The sequence below is a fragment of the Alternaria ventricosa genome (genome assembly GCF_023758065.1).
Source record: "Alternaria ventricosa strain BMP 2768 chromosome Unknown scaffold_4, whole genome shotgun sequence".
NCBI classification, from domain to species: Eukaryota; Fungi; Ascomycota; class Dothideomycetes; order Pleosporales; family Pleosporaceae; genus Alternaria; species Alternaria ventricosa.
Genome location: NW_026055684.1, coordinates 500,187 through 522,657, shown reverse-complemented (window position 1 = coordinate 522,657; position 22,471 = coordinate 500,187). Strand labels below are relative to the sequence as shown.

Here is a 22,471-nt window from a genome sequence, read left to right as displayed (position 1 = left end):
TGCTTGGTTGCTTGGTGGTGACTTGTCACGACACGGCGTCCTGCCTGTGGTCCGAAAGCAGCCTCCTCGTGCGGCACAGCAGTCGCACAACCTTCTTCACGACTTCGCTGTTCACGAGCGCACGCCGTGGTTGGACGCAAGGCATAAGCGCCACGCCCCTCGCCTCGTGGTGTAATTCCCGCCCCGGCTTCATACAGCCTATCGATAGTGAATTTTCGTTCCTGCAGTAGCGCTCACCACGGCGTCATGTGCTGCGCCTGGCTAAACTATCTCCTGTTCTGTGATTTGCCGGTGCTATTCTCGCGCGCTCATGCGAAGCTGATCCTCTTCTCAGCCTCCTTGAGCTAGGACATGAGACCAAAACACACCAACTACTCGGTGGGACTGTGGGACAAGAATAGTGCAGGAACTATATTCGTGCCTGTATAGTTGAGCACTATGCCAGCAGGAGCAAGCACTACACCGGCAGGAGCAAGGCCTACACCGGCAGGAGCAAGGCACTACACCTGCAAGAGCTGAGCGCAGCGCCCCTCCCTCACCAAGGGCCATCGCAGCAGCACAAACGAGGCTGCTCCAAGATTAACCTGTCACTCGTCTCACACCTCCCCTCCTGTCCTCGCCTACAAAGACAACACTGCCCCCAAACCCAGATCCTTGACGACATTCTCAGGCAGATATGTAAAACACGCTTTCACTCAGGTACCCCGCTTCTCCCATTGGCCAAAACCCCATAGCATGTCCGAAAACGTTTCAAGGCATGAAATTCTGGAACAATGTCAAACTCATGCTACCCTCGACTTGCGTTGGGGGGTTGTGCGAGGCAAGGATCAGCATGTGTAACTCCACCGTCATGTCTGCCGGATGTGCTAAGATTTGTCACCCAAGGCACGCAGATCAAGCAAGGAAAGCTGTGTATCGATAGGGCATCCCTCAGTGGTGATCCACGAGTCCTGCGCCCGACTGTTCCACAGATAGTGTGACTAACTACGTTGCTCCTTGCTGCTACCTGCGCCGCCGCCACATGCCTTGCCCGAGCCGTGGATCTGCGACACCTGGGGAAGACTATGTGGTATACACCAAGGGGAGAAGGGATGTGTGCATGGGCGGCCCGTGCAGCACATCACTCACCGTACTATCGCATGTCGCCCTTCTCCCACGTCTACGCTGGTTTGTATTGACCGTGGATCCCCAGGCAGGAAGAGGTATTTTAATATTTTCTGGTTCGATCGATCGATCCAACGTAGCGTATACTGCCCTGTGAGATGAGCTCGGACTGGCCTAGGAGAACGTTGCATCCGAAGACGTGCTTCCCTTCCGTTGACGGTTGCACTGACAACGCGCTTCATATGTTATCCAAATATATATGCTTCGTGTAGGGCTGCTGTGATGAAAGGAGGAGAAGACGTCATTCTCAAGGCAAATCGTCAGGGCCGTGCCGCGAGGGGCAGACATGACGATCTTTCTACTCTGTTCAGTGTCGCAATGCACATCTCTTCTTTCTACAAGTGATCATCCACCCTCTTGACCCATCACAACTTAGCCCCGTCCCTCATCGGAATCTTCTCCCAGGCTTCCGCAAATCCACAACTCCTCACCCAATGCGGCTCACCCGCCTCCACACTGTCCACAGCCATATGTCCTAACTTCCTCCACATGTCCCCTTGAACCAACATTCCTTCTCTCCCCTCCCACTTCTTGCAGACCGCCTCGGCATTTGCAATTGCCCTCACAAGCTTGCACGCATGCCCATCATCCTCCACATTATTCACCCTCTTGATAACTTCGTCCATGCCGCTATCCTTCGTGGGCACGTAGTTGGTAATCTCATCCACGAGGAGAGTTGGACAGCCGCGCGAAACGTACATTGTGATATCCATCCAGATCTTCCATTCTAGAAGTCGGCGTTGGATCGCTGGAGACAGGGAGGAAGAGGGTGAGAGGAAGGCGGAGAAGAAGATACTCGAGTTTAGGCAGTGGATGAAGTAGAAGTCGAATTTGACTTGATGAGGTGGGCGTTGTGCAGCGGCGGTGTAGTATACTGTTGTTGAGTCGTGTTAGTGTGATGTTGATGGAACAGTATGGAACGGAATGGGGAAGGACATGGGCTGCTAACGTACCCACGGCGTTGGTCATCTCAGCTGTCTTTTCCTCTAGTTCTTCCTCTTGAACAGTATACTGCGTCGCATACTTGATCATCTCCTCAGGCGCTCTTTTGATGATTCCGTCCCGAACCTTGTTTCCATCGTCCCAGTGCGCGGCTTTGCTCAACTTGTCGTCTTTCCTGCACTCCTCCAGTATCTGCACAATTGTCTTCCTCGGTCCGTCTTTGCTTCTGCTTTCTTTAGCAGCCTTTTCGCACCCAAAGAACAGCGATGCTATCCAGTTATCATGTACGGCGGCCTGCGCTAGCGCTTCCGCAATAATGGCGGGCTGTTGGAACTCGATGCCAAACCCAAGATGTATGATGGGATGCAAGAATCCAGCAAACATGCGCGCCAACATGTCATCTGCAAGCTCGGTCTCAGCGAACAGATGCTCTTGCAGTACGCGTTGCCACCCGCTCTTGTCTATCTCTTGTTGGAAGTAGACAAGGAAGTCGTGGTAGTATTTCTCTTGCCCAAGATATGACTTGAAGCGCTCGGGCTTGTGCATGTCATTGACGATAGACTTTTCGAGGGGTTCCGACGGGCGTTGATAGGATACATTTGCGTCGTATGCTTTTTGGAGTTCTTCCGGCGAAGCGTTGAGCGCGAACAGAGTGAGGAGATGATGGGCGATGTGGTTCTGAATGACATGGTAAGCTTGGACACATCCTGATGCCAGTCGGAGAACCCACATGAAATCCGCTCTGATTGAAGAAGATGTGATGCTTCTCGTGGTTGACTTGCAAAAGCTGGCTCGCCTTTTCTGCGCTCTCAGCTTTTAGTCCTTTGACGAAGAACTGGGGCTGCTGCGAAGCCTCGAGATGAACTCTTGAACCGGTAGCCATTCTTCTCAGTGAGCGTGCAGGGTCGGATTTTTGTAAGCGTGGAACACGATGTGATGCTGAAGACGAAAAGATGCTCAGTTTGTAGATGGTCGACGATGCGCGTGCAGTATGTGCGAACATCTACAAGAGAGCTGTTCAGCCTGCCTCACGGTCCACGTATGCAGCAGGGCAACTTTCGAGTCTAGGATGTTGCATCCTTATATGTCTAGATGTCGTAAATATGAGAAGCGCAAAGGCAGTCGCGATGCGATGGCTATGACGTCTGTGGGGAACCTTGTCTCGCCTCTGGGACCACCCCTCCATTGCGGACCTCCGTCCAACGTAGAAATGTCAGCTCGGATCTTTCGGTGCTTACGCAACGCGAGGTTACGAAAACAATTCTATTCCCCCGCAATTTTTCCTAATGCGTTAGTCTGCCAAGATTCTTACGATATACGACCGAGATCGTACAAGTACAGGTGCTTGGATGATATAGATTGGACACGTCAAATGTCCTGTTATCGTTGGTAAATGTTCACAGATGGCTGCATTGTCGAAGGAAAATGTTTACATTCCAGTACAAAATCCACGTATACGGCCTCTTACGTGCGCTCAGTCTTGTGGGTATAACTCCTAATGCCTACCCAAACACCCTGCTATGCATCATATCATGAAACGTTATCCTCTACTTATAAGGCAAACACTCGTGCTCTTGCCGCGAGGCAGCAATCATCCCGAGTATTTCTTGGCCTCCATACCCTCGGGTGGTTCGGGAGTTATGGTCTTGTTGCCAACGTTACTCCAGTCGGTACTAAGGACTGTGCCGCCACTTTCCGAGTAGCTCTTCATCATGGCTCGTTGCTGCTCGGGGGTGGCGCCGCTGTACAGCTGCTTGAAGAAGTGTGATGTCTCGTCGCCCTCAATCTCGTCTTTGTCGTCGAGATCGTTCACCACAACCTTGTCCCAGTTCTTCGCACCTGACTTGGAGGACGTTGGGTATGCAGGGGCGGTATCTTTGGGTGCGCGGACGGGTAGGGAAACAGTAGATGCTTGAGCAGTGCTAACATCGCCGTCGGGGTGCTCAAGGTCATGCCATTTCAGCCCCGTGGTTGCCTTGCGCATTGTTATCTCCAACTTGGTGGGTGTGACTCGGTATTTAGATTGTGAAGGGTCGATCTTTTCGTATAGAGGGTCGGCGCTATAGCTGTAATCCGACGAGTCGGCGGTGGGGAATGCGACAGATACGGATCTCTCCTCGAATTCTACGCTGACTTTGTCTTTATCCACACCCTTGGCCATGATTGTGAGGGTAATAGTGTCGGGCGACTGATACCAATCCGTCTTGATTTTGTCTTTCGGGGTTGGGGTGACAGGCTTCGGGGCCTGGGACGGGGCGGGCTGCTCGGCTTTCGCTGGGGCAGCAGAGGCTGGGGCGCTGGGCACATCGACCTCCGGAGACTCCTTGACGGTGACCTTCCTCATCTCGTCGTCTTCTGGTACATCCTTCAACTTTGTTGCAACCTTAGACTCCCAAATGGGCAGCATCTTGTCCTTCTCGTCAAGGCCCTTTACGATTTTCAGCAGATATTCGGCATCTGCGTATTTCCCTAGGTGGAACAGAGCGACGGCGCGTCGGAACTGAGCGTCCTTGATGAGTTCGCGCGAACCGCGTTTCTTTGCGAGGACGACCGCGAGTTCGGCATCGCTAAGGGACTCGGCGTATTTGGCAGTGCGCTGGTAGGCTGTCGCGCGACCGATGTAGTACTTGACAGCGGTGGTGTTGACGGAGAGAGCCTTGGTGTAGTGTTCAATCGCTTCGTCGGGTTTGCTTGCGCTGAGAGCAGCGTCGCCTTTGCGGGCGTCGTCCATGGCGGGGTAAGGTGTAGTTGAGCAAAAGAATGGGTGTGGAAGCAATATGAAGCGGGGTAAAAGGTGCGACGGTCTTTATAGAGGCTTGCTCACAGTTGGTGAAAGTAGTTGGTCTTGGTACAATCACAACCATGGAAGCTTCCATTGCTGCCTTCGAAAACCAGGGTCCACGCCGCTAGCCTCTCTGCATCGCATCCGCGTTGGCGGGGTCATGTTTGACAGGCCACTCCGCCAACGCTAACAAACATCACCTAGCCAACATTCATTATTACGGGCCAGACGTATGGTTCGAGAGACAAGGAGCATGTTCATGTATGTATGTATTACTACACAAAAGACCTCGCATCTGCGACGATGGAGGTATATACAATGCCGACTATGGCAGTCAAAAACTCCAGAAACAAATAAAGCAATTCTTCTACTTCTATCCCATATGCATGATCACAGAAAGACACAAGCTTTGCACCTCTCAGCAGCGATCCACTTAGAATACGATGGCGGCACCGAAGAGAGCGCTGGCAGCGATCATAGCGACGAAACGGAGGGGTACGTCGAGACCGGCAGCAGCACCCTCGGGGTTGCCAGCACCGCCGCTGGAGCCGGGAGTGGGCGAGCGAGTGGGGCTTCCAGATCCGGGGGTAGCAGTAGACTCGCTGGGTTCGCCAGCGAAGTGCGAGCCATCACCCTCAAGACCAGGACCCTCACCGGCACCTTCATCCATGAACGCCATGGCCTTGCTGGGGATAGCAGGGAGTGCGGTGCCCTCGACTTGCCACTCGTCAGACTCAGAAGGGCACTCGGAAGCCTCACCGTTCTCCTTGAAGCCACCGGCGCCGGAGGGGTTGGCAGTCTTCTTGTAAGCATCAGCGAGGCGCTTGAAGTCCTCGTTGGGCGAGATTTTGCCATCATCGCCGACCTCGACAAGACCGTAACCGTTGGGCTCGACGGTGTATTCGTAAGCGAGACCACCAGAGTAGACGCCGGTCATGTTGGTGGAGTAGAGAGCCTCGATCTCGCCCCATTGGCGGGTGTTGGTGATGCAGCCAAACTCAGACAGGAAGATGGGCTTGCTGTAGTCCTGGTAGGTCTTGACCTTCTGGTCCCATCCAGACTGGGTGAAAGACGAGGGGTCGCACCAAGAGTAGTCGTTGAAGGCAAAGAAGTCGGAGCGCTCGTCGTCAGTACCGCAGTTGAAGTAGAGAGCCTGGAACTCGATGTTCTCGGAAACATCGGCGGCAGAGTATCCGACTGGAATGACACGGTTGTGCCTGTTGGAGATGTACTGCTTCATGTCACGAGTGACAGCCTTGATGTAAGGAGCAGCATTGGTGTTGTTCTTAGCGTTGATGACCTCGTTTCCGGAAAAGAAGAGGAGCAGGTTGTTGTAGTCGGCAAAGGCGTCGATGGTGGCAAAGACGGACTGGAGGTACACATCGTTGTACGAGCGGTGGAGGGTGTCCTCGTTCTCACGGTTGAGAGAGTAGTCGGGCGTGTTGGCATCGAGCGCCAGGTAGATACCCGCGTCGTCGAGCATCTTCATACCCTCATCGTGGTTCTTTGAGTTGTCGATGGTGTAGATACGGACGGTGTTGATGCCGAGCGACTTGAAGTTCTCGACATCGCGTGCGAGACCCTCGAGGTCGAGCAGAGGGTCTTGTGCGTCGGCGGCACCACCTGAACACTGTTAGTACCGTGGTTTGTAATTCCTTGTGACACAAAGGCGGACCTGGCTGGTAGGCAACACCACGGACGTAGAAACGCTCGTCGCCGGCGAAGAAGGCATTGCCCTTGACAGTGACTGGTGGCAGCTTTCCCTTGGACTGACGGGCGACGACGCTGGCAAAGGCGGGAGCAATAGCGGCTCCCAAGATGGAGAAGACGACGGAGGTCTTCATGACGGGCGCGGGAGAAGAAGTAGAATTAAAAGGCAGATAGAAGAGCGATTGGAAGTCTAACGAGTGACTGGTAAAGTAGGAAAGGTAATTCTCACACAGAGGGCATGCAAACGTCGAGGCAGAAGCCGGGCTAGCGAAAGTATTTGAAGCGGCAACAGAGCAATTTCTTGGTTACCCCCGAGTGCTACATGTGGAACTTGCCAACCCTCATGGGTTGTCTGGCGCTGCTGCGCGCCAAGTCGATGGGTGTTGGCGGGCGCGCAGGAATCGCGGAGACCAAGCAGCCAAGTCCATAGTCATGAATTAGCAGAAGCCCGCCGAGCCTTGGTCAGGGGCAATAAGCCCAATGACTGGCAGGCGCATGCCTGGACGACGTCTTGATCGCGAGCGAATTGCGCGTCCGTCCATTTCCCGCCGCTCTACACAGCCTCGTTGAGAGAATCAAGACTTTGTTCGCTCCAGCACAATCTGCTGGTTCGAGGCGATCGCGATGTGATGAAACGACTGCGCGCTTGGTCCTCACCAAGGAAATGACGGCCATCGCATTCCGAAAGAGCTTGGTGAAGGACGCGGTACCGTGGAAGGCCCTTTGCTGACGGCATCATTGCAGCTATGCACAGACTCAGCTTCATTGCGATGCCACTGTTAGTTCACCATCGTCGTGCGCGACGGCATTGTTTGCCGGGTCGCAGTCACGCTTTGTCGCGGCCCGTGGAGATCCGACCTCGGGGAGTGTAGCTGCAGGCGGCAAAAAGCAGCTCGTCCATCTACCCGCGCAGTGCAGCCATGTGAAATGTTGAGGTCGATAGGCGAGGTATGGTTCTGTGGTGTTTGTGAGTTGCTGGTTGCAGCATGACAGCTGCCGCATCCGGGGCCCCAGCCCCGTTGAGATGATCCGCCCGGTCGCATGGTTCCGACGCGCGTTCGCTCTTGCCCACCACAGCTCACCAATACTACATGTCAGTATCATCTCACGAACGAGCAGAGTCTCACATCAAAGAATGATCGTCTTCGGTGCTCTGGTCAAGTCACCGGCTACAGATCTGATACACTCTGCCAAGTTCGGTCACCGCAATCTGCCGCAACAAGCAATTGCACCGAAGACTTCTGCGACGAGAAGTAATGCCTCCGACAGCCGTCAATGCTCCAGACAGCCGACCTCGATACCTGTGCTCTTCATCTTTCGCGTTCTGACTACTGCTTGCATTTGAATTAGCTCTGCGTGCTGACGAAGTTTCTTTCGAGTCCAGACCATGTCATTTGAGGACGGTGTCAGCCCTGCAAAGAGATGGACAGGCTTTGTACTTCGAGACAATCAAAGCTACCACTACAACCTTGACAAGACAGAAACTCGGTCTATGCGGGCTAATCTAACGGGGTTGTAGGTTGCGTCCTTATGGTTAGCTACGATTCCAATTAATACACGCAGACGCAGACGTATATTTCTGGTGTTATTTGCAGACCCCATAAGTTCATGCCATGATGATGAACCAAAAATACCGCCGTGCTTGCTGCATCGTCGCGCCAACTATAGTTTCATGTGCTTGCGCGCCCCCAGTGAGCAGCCGCGCTGCATGCGCACCCTGGTCGCTTCGTCCTCGTCAGCGAACCACAACGGAACTGCAGGCGCCACACGAGCAATTATCCAGCGGCGAGGTTTGCGACCCCAATAATATGGTGAGAACGCGCAGTCGGATAGGTGAAAGTAAACGGGCGCAATATATTGCGGCGAGGGCAAGTGCGTGATGATAAAGAACTTCCTTGCCCGCGCCTGCCTCTGCGGGTCACTCACCAACCGCCAAAATGCTCCCAACAATGCTCTTCACGTTCCTGCCGCTTCTGGCGGCGGCCGCGTATCTAGACCCCTCGCTACAACAGCAAAAGCCGTTGCTAGACTCCAAGCCTGTATCGTCACGTGTACTCACTCTCACGGTATGTCAAGAACAGCCGATCTCATCCTGCTACCGACCTGACACTCCAGCAGCTGGACCAAAACCTTGACTACACCTTCACTGCCTCGGACGATGACTTCACGCGTACCCGTCTCGATCAACTCCAAGGCCCATTAGTTGGGTACGGCATCAAAGAGGTTGTCGACCACGCCATCACCATCAACATTCCCCTCAACTCTTCACTCAAGGGTACCGCTACATTCTCCAATACACGTCAAGCAGCACTTTGGCCCCAGTCCACCGATCAATTCACATGGACCCCACAGCTGCCACTGCGTACCCTGTTCATGCTAGGCGCACGCATATCCATACTAGACATTGGCATCAGGAAGGATGGCATGCTTACTATGCCTGCTGAATCAGCAACTCTTGATCTAAGCACACCCTACATCTACGTTCCAAAGGGCATCTGGGATGTCTTGCTGCTAGCTACGACCACCGAACAGCAGGCCAGGGACGGCGAGGAGGTGCTGTACGTGGACTGTGGGGCGTTGAACGTTTTCCCTGATCTGGTATTTGGTATGGCGCCAAGTGAGTGTGGGGGTGATGTGGAGATGATAGACGACGACGACGACGACGACGAGAATGAGGAATATGACGAGGAGGAAGAAGAAGATTACGGAGAGCTGGTCATCACACCCGAACAGTACGTCTTGCAGACTTCAGAGGGGAAATGCATGCTTCTGGCCAGGAACGCGGACTCTCGTCCTATCGTACCGGGAACAGTCAGTCTTGGTTGGGCCGCGGTGAGGGGTCGCGAAGTCGTACTGGATCGCCATGTTGGGCGCATTGGCTTTGGAAGGTCAGTATGAGTGCAGAAAGCGGAAGAAAAACTAGAGTTGGATACCCACATGATGAGATTCATGTCCGCAATTCCCGTAACAAATGTCGGAAGAGAGTAACTGAGCCTCAATTCAACCGCATGACGACGTCGATACAGTTCGTGGTGACCCGGACATGACAACATGGACACAACAGCAGAATTCGCACATCATAGACGGCAAGACATAACATTATGCAAGCTGTATACAAGTCGTACCCTCTACATCAAACAAAAGCTGAGCGTGACAGCGCCAACAGTCGCAAGCAGACCCGTCCACCCGACTCTAAGCCCACTCGCTGCATCCTCATCGTCACCTCCTTGTGCACTTCCATCGCCTGTGCTCTCAGGGTTAGAATCACCCTTACCCTGCTGCTGATCCGAGCTCGTAACACTGCCAGCTACACAAGCGCTCTCGTCCAGACCTCCGTCATTGCCAAACGCCACATTCGCCGCCTTCTCCCACAGACTCGTCACATTGAAGTAATGTCCCGGCTCATACCAGATCCGACAACTGGCTGTGTCGTTCAGGAACTGTGTTGGTACGCCCGCTGACTCAAAGCCCGCGCGGATGTTGTCTTGGAAGTTTACGCTGGCGTCCATCACGGCGATAGGCGGGGCTGTGGGGAGAAACTCGGCCCAGTCGTTGGCTTCTGAGCGGGAAGAGGCGAACTCAGCGGTTACGTATGTGGTAAGGGCTTCCATGTAAAGAGTAGGGATCACCAACGTTCCCTTTGTGCCGCCAACGGCTACCATAGGACCGAGATTTGGGCGGCCACCGATAGCGAGACTGCGGACGCCGGATTGCTGGACCATGAGTTCGGTGAAGATGGAGCAGGTTGAGGCGCAGACGCCGTCGGTCAGCAGGATGATGTCTTCGGCGCGGAAGGGGTCCGTGGTGAAGTTGCTGCGCTCATTGTAGCCTGTCATGGTTATGCCGACGGCGGTGCGCTCGCTGCTTGTCGTCAAGGGGTCGCTGAGGTTGTACTTCAGTAGAGAAGTAAACTTGTCGTTGTTGAATCGTTCAGGTGGGTACATTGCGTTCCAGTCCGAGAATTCATCGCCAGTGGAAGAGAGGTAGGCGTCGTTGCTGAAAGGGCTCGTGAAGAGTTCGGCATTGAGAATGTTGATCTGTTTGAAGCTCGAAATGTTCTCACCGAAGACCTCGCTGGCTCGGTGTCCACGGTACCGGTTTTGGGTCTGTGGTTGCTGGGTCGGGAAGAATTGCAGGTACATATCGTACCCAGAAAGGACCTTGCCGCCATTGTTGGCACGTAGATCGATGATGATCTTCTCTACGCCGCGGGACTTGGCTTCAGAAATGTACTCCTGGACCACAGCTTGGAACTCCTGGGCACCTGCGACATCTTCTGTGTTGAATGTCGTCACCGCCAGTACACCAATCTCGCCAAAACCGGTGTTGACGAAGAATCCAGCCAAGGGCACCTGATCGGCCGAGTGAGCAACGACTGGTTCCGGGTAAAGCAACGGCACTGAGGCGTGTTGCTGTGCGAAAGTACCTCTGAACTCGTAGTCGCGCGGGTTCTCCAGATGTAGAGGCATTTTGGTGGGATCTCTCTTCTTGATCCTCATCGAGCTTGTCTGAGGTATAATGTAGGTCTTGTATAATGACTCGGCATCGCTAACGTAGCCCCATGACTCGGGTTGAAGGACAAGAGCACCGTTGGTGTACGTATTGATCGTGCCGTTCTCATAAGTTACGTTGGTAGTAGCACCGGGGTAAAACCTTGGACTGGTAAAGTAGCCATAGTTCTCCGCGGACTGCGAGAAAAGCATTGCGTTATAGCGCGTATCAGGATCGTGATACGCGTTCAAGTTTGCTTCGTCCTGCAGGAAGCTCTCAACATCTCTTCCATCGATCTGGGTGACAGGCGAGGGATCGTAGCCAACCGTGCCGTTGAAGTCTTCCAAAGCCCAAACCTGCGGTACGTCGCTCCCATCTCTTGATGCAGAGACGAGAGCAAAAGCGCTGCTTCGTCGCCATCTGAATATCCCCGCGTACGCCATTCCATTCCAGCCCAGATGGCCATCGTGCGCCTTTACCATCAAGGATGCAATGTCGGTCTCGAAATCGAACTCGTTGTTGTACTGTCCAGATCCGATCTTGCTTTTGATATCATCAAGACCAGCGACGATATCAACAGCGTCGTTTGGCCATCCTTTTGGCGGGTCCTTGAGATAGCTGAGAGTCGATTGAAACTCTACTGCCTTCTTAATCTCGTCAATTGTTGTTGAGGCGTCGTCTGCGAAGAACGGCAGTGACTTGAGACAAGCGTGTGCGAGTTCAGCATCTACGGCCGGAAAGTCTGAAGAATCATCCGATACCAACTGGGCTATTTGCCCACAAGCCTCGCTGGTCTCTATTGGTCCGGAAACGTCCTCTATGGTCGTGGGATTGACTTCGATATCATCTATCGATGATGGCGTTGGTGTTGATGTAGGTACGATGTCGAAGGTTTGCGAGAAGTCGCTGAAGTCTATTGAGCTTGTCTGTGCTGTGGCGACTGCCAGAAGCGCTGATAGCGCAATGAAGGACCTCATGATGCCGGAATAATGCGGAGTGTGTAATCTGATTTACAAAGATTCGGGAATACGATCGTTCAACACGTAGAGAGTCGTGATTGTAACGTGTTCAAGCCTCGCGTCTGATCCGTCTCTTTAATCGTCTTGTTCTAGATATAGCAATAGCCTGGAATGCCACCCCAACTTGTGTATCGTGTCCAATTTTGTTCGTTGGTGTTTCGTGAACCGCCGTCAATGTATATTTTCAGGAGCAGCCAAGATCTGTCCTGGTATGCCTCAATGTCCTGTGGTGCACGCTCCCCAACCCAGCTCTTTCTATCCAACTCTGGGAAAAGTCGCGAATAGTCTCAATACTTGGGGACCGTCGCCATCTTAATCACAACGCACACTGCATAGCCTTGTCACCTGTAAGGCCATAAACAGTAGCGGCCGCTGCCTAAACAGCGCCCCCATCTCGTGTACGTCTGCCGCGCTTTGTTTAGGTCTTGGCTATAAGGGCCCTGCGCGTTGCCCGCCTTACGCGTGTCGCTCAAAGTAGGCTGGCGTTGTGGCGTTTGGGTGTACTGAGCAAATCAGACGAGGGAACATGGGACGGAAGTGGATATCTGCGGGTAAGCGGAGTACTGTGAGTGGATTCTGTCGTAGCGGCTAAAATCTGTGGCGCTGCCCTCCTGCGGCGCTGCAATTCGATATGAGAAACCCGGCTTTGTGTTTCATACTTGTCAGATTTGTGACTTCGTTCGTGTTGGTGCTCGTGAGGCTGAGTGCTGTTGTGATCGCTTGTACTTCCTGAGTGACTTCGGTAGCGACCTGCTTCCTCTGCTATGCGCACCTCGCATGCCAAGCATTAGGCACACCCACTAAAAGCGCGTGATCCGGCCACGATCCGAGAAGGGCTGGACGCCCCAACCCAGCCATTCGGCACAGCCGCAGCCGACTGGTGAGGTCATGTCTTGCGGCGGCACGCCGAATCGTTTATGAGCTGAGAATGCGCGCAATTTTCCGGTCGGCTTGGGGGCCTGAGTTGTGACGTCTAGTTTTTGTGGACGCCTGGCACGCTCAAGGCACATTGCCCATAAGGGCCCACCACGAGAAACGGTGCAAGCGGTGGCTATGCGGCGTTTCAGGGAGAGTCCTCACATGATTGCAAGGCTTGCAGTAATGTCAGTGACGACTCATGCCGATCGAATTGTGCTGTTTCGACTGAATCAGCCATCTCATTGACTAGAGCTGTGCATGTTGCTCTGCTTCTTGATACCTACGACGACAAGGTTGCGCGGACTGTACTTGTATTCAAATACTGGTTCAACCCACGCATGTTCAACTTCTTCCTGCTCCTTTAGCCACAAGTATCGATCTGTCACGACGACAGCTTCGACTACGCCTGCGCTGAAGGCCATCAAGCTCCACATGACACTCAATTCCTTCTTTCTCTCAGCATAGCTGACTTCGTAATTCCTGATGTCTTCATCTGTCAAACCATCCATCTTTTCTTTTATGAACCCCGGATCAACCTGACAGAAAGAGTTCTCTGTTGTGAGTTTCGCTAGCGCAGCTCGAACGTAGGAGACGAAATCGCTGTATGCAAACTTGCGCAACGTGCCTATGGTGAGGGGCGTGGTTGTACCATCTGAGGAGAGGCCCGGACCACGACCGTTGGGTGGTGTCCAGTTCACTTGCGAGGTGTGACCATTAGCTGAGACTGCGCTGCCAACAAGGCCCTGCTCGTCCAAAGGTGCCGAGACGACGCCACGATCCAAAAAGATGCGCTGGAGCAGAGCTCGATAGAAATGACGAGTGAAGAAGAGTTCTGAGTCGGCCACGCCCCAATTGAAAGGTGCCTGCACAGCCATCATGCGGGCTGTGATGTTGAGACGTACGCCCTTTGGTTGTTCGGGCTTGCCAGTATCTGCTTCCGAGCCGTCATCTGACGGTTCCAGAGGCGTATGTGGTAATGGGTAATTTGCGAGTTTCTCTGACATGGGGAATCCGTTTGGGTCAAACGCTTTCGAAGTAGACTCGAGGCGTGGATGATTGGGACGGAGTGTAGGTAGCTTATAAGTAGGAGGTCCAAGACGTTCCGTGACCAGATTGTAGCAACACCCTACCATGGCTACTGCGGAAATATGTGGGTTGAGAAGCATGGAGCGTAGCCCGAAATGAACGAGATTGCCGCATGAGTGCAGCGAAATGACCATTGCGTTTACATCCTTTGGTTTGGGTACAACGTTCAAGTCAGTAGCTTCGGCGACCACGGCTGTTTCTGAGGTCACCGCCTCTTCGGGTACGCTGGAGCTGTCCAGTACTTGATCGATGACAGGTGTCAGATCACCACCCTTAATGATGTGTTCAACGTACTGTACGCTGCCATGGCCTTCATTATATATTTGTAGAGTAGAAGTCTTGGTAGTCGGTACTGGATCTGAGGCGGCTTCCGAAACATGATGTAGTGCGCAGCCATCTTCATCGCAGTTCACGCCGTTCTGGGGTGGTGGAGCTGCTACAGGAGCTTGAGTAGCTGAAGCGGATGTTGCTTCCTGATCATGCCCATTCGTGGCTGAGTCGTTCCCCTTGGTATCGGATGAGATGGATTCATCGAGCAAAGCTGTAGTCTCAGTGTCTTCGGTCTTGTTGCCCTTCTTCGTTTTGCCCATTTTGGCGCGGTACTCCTTCTTGTTCCTTATAATGATGGGCTTGGCTACCAACTTGGCAAGAATATCCATGTTTTTCGCGCCTTCTATATTGTGCTGTTTACTTTCCACAGCAACGATGTGCTTGGAGTAAGGTGGAGCAGCAAGCGCGCGCCCAAGATAGTTCTGACCAGAGCCGAAGTCGACAAGATGGGTAATGGGTTTCCTGTCAGACTGTGCTATCTCGGAGGTGAGTCTGTCAATGTAGCGCGCAAAGTTGTCAACCTCGTGCACCTTTTTCACCTTCATCCCGGTTGCGATGTGACGTGATATAGCAGCTTTCTGAGGCTTAATGCCTGAGTTTGGCGGGGGAAAGTCGCGAGCCAGTAGATGCTTTCGCACAGTGCGGATGTACTCTAGCAGTTCCTCGGGAGGTGCAGATCCATCCCGCCAGGTGCTTTCGCTAGGTCGCCCTTTAACATCGAACTGACTGAGATCTTCCCTCATCAGTAGGTCCAAGATGTCCATAATATCTCGCGTCTTGAACCAGTCCCTCCATGATTGTGGCAGGATATGGGAGTAGAGATCAGGTGAGCGAGTGTAGAAATCCAGTATGTGGACGCCTCCGCAGAGTGTCTGAAGTAGCCATGAGGAAGTAGTCAAATTGAGCAGCGACTCGACGTATTCCTCAGTATTAGTGAATTCGGCAGGAAGCGGAAGACTCGTGTCCGGACCCATGCTTTCATCCAGGGTCTTGTAGACAGATGGTGTGATTGTGTGAAATCGGCAGTCTTGGTGAGGGATGCGCCATCGGGAAGGGATAGTGGAGTTGACTGGACTGTGGGCGATATTTTTTGGGAAGGTGGGTCCGTGCCGAGGTGTTGTGGCGCGTCATCGCTCGTAGTGGACAGCTTATCGACACGCTCCATCATCCTCACCCCAAGCTTCCACGCGCCCATCTTGCTTACTGGCCACATTCTGGAGCTGCAATTCGCGTCGCATAGCCCAGAATGATGTCATCACAGACCGACGAGGATCCTTTCCTCCAGGTGCAGGCGTAAGACGACTCCCTTCGCGTTTAGGCATCTCCATTGACACTTGTCCCAGAGACGTGCTTTCCGCCCTCAACACCGCGCGCCCGCTATTCAAGTCGTATCTGCGTATCCGCTCCTCGGCATCATCGGCAAACAGTCCCGAGCTCCGCGAAGCTCGCAGCGAACTTGAACAGACACTCCAAGACCTCAGCCAGGATCTCGAGGATCTAGTGGAGAGCGTCAAGGCTGTGGAGCATGACCCCTATCGCTTCGGGCTTGAGATTGACGAAGTCGAGCGCCGCAGAACACTAGTCAAGGATGTCGGCTACGAGATTGAGCACATGCGCGAGGAACTGCAGGAGACGGTCCAGCACGCGAAGAATAAAGGCAAGATCGGAGCCAATGGCGATGTTCTACCCGATCCAGATTCCTTCGAAGACGACGACAACTACGCGGCATTTGAGCAGGAAAGACAGATGGAGATGATGCATGAACAGGACGAAGCCCTTGATGGCGTCTTCCGTACCGTTGGCAACCTCCGACAACAAGCCGACGACATGGGCCGAGAGCTCGAAGAGCAGGGCGAACTACTTACCGACGTCGACAATGTGGCAGACAGGGTGGGTGGCAAGCTGCAGACAGGCCTCAAGAAGGTCGGCTGGGTCATTAAGCAGAACGAAGGTAAGATACTTGGTCATCGCTGGACAGGCGTTGCTGACCATTTCCCTAGACACATGGTCCAGTTGCTGCATTGGCATTCTCATCTTCGTCCTCATTCTCCTCCTCGTGCTGCTCTTGTTCCTATGAACACGCAGAAATACCCACGCCAACCTCAGGCACCCACGGAAGCCGCGTTCCCGAGCCCCAACGCCGAAACATCAGTGCCGTTCATCACACACCCTTTAATGTTGAAGGGACTAGTCGATCGCTAGGGAACAACACACCCGCAGTCTACGATTTCGCAGAAGCGAGGATCATCATCGCTGTCGCATAGCTGACAGTACACATGTAACGAAAGCACTAGCCTTCGTCGCAATCCTGCCGGAGCCCGGCTGTTGGTTTGCACTGCCGGTGCTACTGCGCGGCAACTTATCTGGGGTATCCATCCCTCATTAGCGCCCTTGCATGAATGCATTGCGTACGCAATGAGGGTGTTACACGACAACGAACACTCTACACCGCTTGCGCGATCGCCTCGAAATCGTTCACAATGCGAATTGGAACACACCAAGCGAGCCTTACGGGGGCGCGACATACAGCGGGTTCTCCCAACTGCGCCATGAACCCAGAGAGTTTTCATATCCCAACAACGACCTCCTCAGTGTCTGGTTGTACGCGAGGCCTTACTCGTTACGATAAACACGCCGAAACTGATGACAGAACTGGCAAGCAGGAACAGAACAGCCGCTCAACGCACATAGCGTTGCCTCTGAGACGCTGCATGTTTGGGACGTACAGGCTCCATCCAAGAATCTTCTTGAGAACCATCATCGACATTGCTTCTTATTGAGCCACTCCATACCTAAAGACTACCTTGACTAGGCATTTCCAGTATTCAATTAATGTCTTTACGATAACAACTCTGCCTTCGCCTCGCTTGCGGATCGTCGCTCCCCGGATGACTAAATCAGACAGCAGAAACAGTCAACCTGTACAGCCGTACGCCAAGCCCGAGTCTAAGACTGTTCAAGTCAACAACAGAACGTCGCGTCGAAAATCCACTCTCATTCTCATCACGCTCCTGCTAAACGCACTGTTCTGGAGTGCTCTTGTCTGTCTTGGAACTTCACTGTATCAGATCGTATCTGATCCGTCGGATACAACGAACATCATACCGGTGGTCTTGAACTTGACTTCTGTATGGGCTTGGAATCTTACAATCAAGGCCAACATTGACTAAACCGCGCAGGCTCTCGCAACAATTGCATACACGTGTGTACACACAGTATTTTCTTTTAAGCAGAGAATCTGGGAAGAACAACGGCGACACACGTCCGTCGTCAGGAAGACTTCCTATGTTGCCATCCGTCTAGTGATCTCGCTATGTGTTCTCTGGCTACTAACCTCTGGATGGAACATGGTTCTCGTCGCAAGGAGACCTGTTTGTCTGCAACAGGCACCCAGTCTTCAAAGCTGGGAATCTGGTTCCACTTGCTTATGTGGACGTATTGGAACTACTTTCGCCGCCATTTCGCTGTATGTTAAACCAGTCAGAGAAACTGATGCCAAAGCTAACTAGTCAATCAGGGTTGCATCGTTTGTTCTGTTTGGCGTACTCGCCGTTGTCAATCGTCCTTTCGAAGCTCACTTGTTCAAGCACGGTTACCAAAAACCTACAAACGCATGGCTTCCGCCACACTCTTCTGATGGGTCATCAATTACCGAAGATCGCAAATGTACGTGTGAGAAAGACGCCTACAGCCGTCATGCCACACCGACACGGAGGAGCAGCTCATCCAACCCGATGGAACAAAGCAGGAGAAGCTCATCAGGATCGACAGTCTTTACTTCGCATCATGCCCCACCACCTATACCCTCTGCGTTTATAGCTTCGTATCGTAAGTCCTCTTTCGATACTTTACCTTCTGCATCACAGCCCTCTGCCAACCGTGGAGCCCTGGATCGCCCGCCTTTTTCGTCGCATTCAGCAAGCAAAAGCGGCTTTGAACCTCTGTCCTTGCAGGCCCAGTATTCGGCATCTGCATGGCGCGCCATTCATCCAGAGGGCTCGGATTTCACACTAAATGCATCGCGCCCGCGCCCTTATTCACGCGATCATGGTCTTCGTCAAAGCATCCGATACTCACATTCCTCGATATCTCTCACCCGTCCAAGCCGCCTGAGCTCTCTGAGCACTGTTTCGCGAAGTTGCTCTGATGGCTTCAACAGCCGGGATCACACCTTTGGAGTTACCGATCGCGGCGAAAGAGCCAGTCCCGATGAGATCGCGTATGCTATCACAAAGGGAACACCCATACCTGGCACTGAACGTGTCAGAAGTCTTGACAGACACCACATCCGCACAGCCAGTGCCCCGGATTATACCTCCCCTTCTCAGCAGAAGCCTGGCTTTGTTTTCGAGGCGATTGTCGTCACTCGAAAACCGATGCCGGTTCGGCGATTGAGATCTGCGGACCGTGTGCGGGCCTCAAGTACTTCCAATTCAGAAGCCGAAATATATATGGTCAGCCAAAGGCTTGGAAACTTTCAGCACCCTAATGACCGATCGGGATATACTGGATTGGGCATGAGTAGACGGATGACGTTTGAGGAAGTGAAGAACAAGCCCTTGCCGAAGATTGCCGTCTTCTAGCACCGAAATTGAATCAATCTTTGACTCCAACTCAAATGTACGACAGTGGTTCAAATCAAGACCATCGACAGTTCTATGTACGCTCCTCCCCGAACCGTCCAATAGGTGTGAAAATACACAGAGCGTTCGCTCGACAGGATCCTGGCGGAGTATAAACGGTGGAACGGGCCGTCTGTGCGTCTCCTTGTTCGCATCCCACGCGCATCACTGATCACTGCTGATGGGCTGCTGTTGGTCGCCCGTGGGGTCAGCAGCGCCACCCGTCAGCTTACAGCAGATGGCGGGTGACTTACTTGCTATAAGGCGGCCGAAATACTCGTACTGGCTGTATATGTAGACGTCAGCGATATATACCTGAGATTCCGCTTGGACGCGATTCATCACCACCAATATTAACGGTCTACGATTGTTCTTGACTGGTGGATTTCGCCAGAAACTCTGCTCCTGTTCACGGGACCAATCTTCCGGGCCTCCACGCGCTAGCCGACTGGGATGGCCCGCCTCTTGACACATATCGAAAGAAGACATCTTCTCAGCACTGAGTTGGCATATTTGAAACCGTGTCACTCAGTTACAGAGATGTACGCTCACGAACGCGCACGATGTGGGGATTATCCATAACGAGCCAGTGTTTGCCTCTATTTAAGCAGGCGAATCGACCACACATTCAGCAAATTAAAGAGAGAAATAGCTCATTGTTGAACGACGTCTTTCCAAGCATGGGCTCATATATGACTTGTTGCACCATCTGCTATACACGCATGTGACAACACCCATGGCTTTTAAGCCAGTGTGCTGAGTACAACCAACAACCAGTCGACAAAAGCTCGACACTTGACAGCTTATCTCACCTTTGCGAAGGCATCAGCGAGGTCTTCTACCATGAATCATCTATGGCCTACCCAGAAAAGGCATGCGCCACCAACTAGGACGACTGGAAAGATTTCGAGAGTGGAGTTTCTGTGACACCTGATGGGAATAAAGAGGCTTGCTATACGTAACAAGGGCAAGTTAGAGACAGTATGCTGAGGCTATCAGAATGTATGGGTGCATAGCTTTCATGCTATAAAGCAGAGCTCGACTGCTGTCTAGAAAGATCACAACATTACAGTCAAACATCTATTCGATCAAACATACCCTCTTGTTCCAGTACCCGAGACTCCAAGATGCAGCTTACAGTCCTCGCCTCTCTTCTTGCCACTGTGGCTATGACCGCCAGTGCCGCACCTTCCACCGGCATTGAGGCCCGTCAGGGAGTTCCCCGAGTCCGCGCCACTTGTAAGTGACAACATTGCGCAATACAAAACACACGGAACACGTATTGACGTTATTTTCATTACAGTCTACCGTGACCAACAATGCGGCCGCGACGGCCGGCCTTATGCCGATGACTTCGTCCCACTGCAAAACACCACCGCCACCGGCCTGAGCACGTGCATGAATTTCCCCCCCTCGTTCAACTACCCTAGCACATTCTTTAACGAGACCATACTTACGAGGACACGTAAGTTTCATTTGCATGCTCATAAATTTTGGGTTATGATGAGCTGACCAGTTGCGTGCAGTCCGTTTCTATGATCTTCCTTGCGAGCAACTTACCGACGTCGGCAGTGGACATCACATCGATATCGCGCCTGGCTTCACGGCTGGTTGCCAGAACCTGACACTCAAGTCTTATGTCACTTTGTAGATGCTATAGCTGACGAGGGGTCTGTTGGTGGACAGATCGAGGAAGGCTTTGTCATGTGGTAATGCGATGTAGTGTGAGTCGGGTCCAACACTCCGGCTCACATCACAGCACATTCAGGACCTTGAAGGAATTTCCTACGCTCTTCTAGTCACTCATTTATAGAAATACAAAATATGGAGCAATCCAACATCGAAGACTATGACACTATTTCGATGAGTTGTTCATTATCAGCGTTCCCAGTATACTCGTCGGGGAGTCCTGATGAAGAAACTGTAGAAGGTGTGTAAGATTGCGTGGGGTCACGGGTAGGCGGAACGTACTACATGCATGCAGTCACTCTGCACGTGAACGTATATGCATGCATGCGACCGGCTTACCTGCAAGATCGCATCGAAGCACCAAATCGGGATGTTTGCAAAGCCACGTCATTTCACAAAACGTTGAGATCATGAGAGACTCAGGAATCGGGAACACGGGGTCAGCGGCATCACGAACTTACAAACTTGGCATCAACCTAAGCAAAAGTACGTAGTATGTCCCGAATGGAGTCATCTTGCAACAAGTGCCTGGAATTTGGCATCAAGTCGGAGTCTACGGATGGGGACTTTTACATCACTTCCTCGTATAATCTCACTCGCCAATAGGCACTAACGTAAGACTTTTCGTGTCAAGTTGCCCTTGAGGCTATGGAACAGCCTGAGAATGCTCTGGCCACTCAATAAAAACATCGCATTAGTGGCAGGTGTCCTACCAACGACCGACATCGACTGGGCGATGTAAGCCACCAACCGCACGATCCGAGTTGCCCTTCATATTAGAGTTGGTGGAGCAATTCAATGCGTAATAGCAGCTTGGCTTGCTTTTGTTGGATGAGAGTACATCATGGAGATATATAAAGCAAGCATCGTACACCGTTCTCCATTCCATCTCACCACAACATCTCATCTCATCTCCCTCTTTCCACATCCATCAATCCATCTATACCCCCAGTACCTCACATTATCCAAACCCAAACATGCAGCTCGCCAACCTCATTGCCCTCTTCGCCACTGCCGTCGCCGTAAGCGCGACGCCCGTCGAACTGGAGGAGAAGCGTCAGCTCGAAGGCGCTCCCCGCGTCTACGCCCGCTTCTTCCGCGACAACGGTTGCGGTCCCACTCCATGGGCTGAAGACACTGTCTTCTTGCAGTCCGAGACTGTGGGACTGGCTGGATGCCAGGATCTGGATGTTGGGCCATTTGCCAGCACCAGCTTTGATATCAACAACTTCAGCAGGACTGGTATGTGACACTTGTGATAATCGGGAGGCTATGAGAGCTTTGCTAATGAGGTTAATAGTGAGGTTCTTCAGCTTGCCCTGCTCTCAGCTCACGTCTACTACGAGCGGAAACTTTGTGGATATCGCTCCCGGCCAGGCTCCTAGCTGCAAGAACTTGGCTATCCGGTCCTGGATCACCATCTAAATGGCATCCCGCCGTATGACACTGGCTCTATGTCTGCTGAAAAGGTCAAAATATCACTGTGGGTCTAAAGTATCTGGTCTAGTCGCGAAAATGGAGGGGTTGAGTGGTGTAAGGAGAAATGTGAGATGAGTCGGGTCCAACACTCCGGTCTCGTCTTGCGGGTGTTCTTTCATAGTCTTCTTGTCGCTCCTTTAGTAAGAATATAAGATTTTTGGGACGCCCCCGCGTATACTTGCACAAGATTTACCGTTGCAGCTTATGTGCACGCGGAGTCTGACGCCTGCCTTTGGATA

General features: G+C 52.7%; 7 protein-coding genes across 7 annotated transcripts; 3 read left to right on the top strand and 4 right to left on the bottom strand.

Moving 5' to 3' along the window:
• Positions 1–1,529: 1,529 nt before the first annotated feature.
• Positions 1,530–2,989, bottom strand: J4E93_002856 (uncharacterized protein; the record flags this gene model as incomplete). Its single annotated transcript, XM_049340797.1, has 3 exons — positions 1,530–2,038; positions 2,118–2,784; positions 2,837–2,989. The coding sequence occupies 3 exons, from the start codon at positions 2,987–2,989 to the stop codon at positions 1,530–1,532; spliced, it is 1,329 nt and encodes a 442-aa protein (XP_049201679.1).
• Positions 2,990–3,697: 708 nt separating this feature from the next.
• Positions 3,698–4,837, bottom strand: J4E93_002855 (uncharacterized protein; the record flags this gene model as incomplete). The annotated part of the gene is made up of 1 exon (XM_049340796.1): positions 3,698–4,837. One exon carries the CDS (start codon positions 4,835–4,837, stop codon positions 3,698–3,700), a length of 1,140 nt encoding a protein of 379 aa, XP_049201678.1.
• A 484-nt stretch (positions 4,838–5,321) lies between these two features.
• Positions 5,322–6,732, bottom strand: J4E93_002854 (uncharacterized protein; the record flags this gene model as incomplete). The annotated part of the gene is made up of 2 exons (XM_049340795.1): positions 5,322–6,511; positions 6,564–6,732. The coding sequence occupies 2 exons, from the start codon at positions 6,730–6,732 to the stop codon at positions 5,322–5,324; spliced, it is 1,359 nt and encodes a 452-aa protein (XP_049201677.1).
• Positions 6,733–8,535: 1,803 nt separating this feature from the next.
• On the top strand, positions 8,536–9,695 carry J4E93_002853 (uncharacterized protein; the record flags this gene model as incomplete). The annotated part of the gene is made up of 4 exons (XM_049340794.1): positions 8,536–8,664; positions 8,714–9,330; positions 9,376–9,409; positions 9,663–9,695. 4 exons carry the CDS (start codon positions 8,536–8,538, stop codon positions 9,693–9,695), a joined length of 813 nt encoding a protein of 270 aa, XP_049201676.1.
• Positions 9,696–9,726: 31 nt separating this feature from the next.
• J4E93_002852 (uncharacterized protein) lies at positions 9,727–12,066 on the bottom strand (the record flags this gene model as incomplete). Its single annotated transcript, XM_049340793.1, has 1 exon — positions 9,727–12,066. One exon carries the CDS (start codon positions 12,064–12,066, stop codon positions 9,727–9,729), a length of 2,340 nt encoding a protein of 779 aa, XP_049201675.1.
• A 3,622-nt stretch (positions 12,067–15,688) lies between these two features.
• Positions 15,689–16,519, top strand: J4E93_002851 (uncharacterized protein; the record flags this gene model as incomplete). Its single annotated transcript, XM_049340792.1, has 3 exons — positions 15,689–15,735; positions 15,786–16,393; positions 16,443–16,519. 3 exons carry the CDS (start codon positions 15,689–15,691, stop codon positions 16,517–16,519), a joined length of 732 nt encoding a protein of 243 aa, XP_049201674.1.
• A 5,211-nt stretch (positions 16,520–21,730) lies between these two features.
• Positions 21,731–22,178, top strand: J4E93_002850 (uncharacterized protein; the record flags this gene model as incomplete). The annotated part of the gene is made up of 2 exons (XM_049340791.1): positions 21,731–21,995; positions 22,054–22,178. The coding sequence occupies 2 exons, from the start codon at positions 21,731–21,733 to the stop codon at positions 22,176–22,178; spliced, it is 390 nt and encodes a 129-aa protein (XP_049201673.1).
• Between the last annotated feature and the right edge of the window lie 293 nt (positions 22,179–22,471).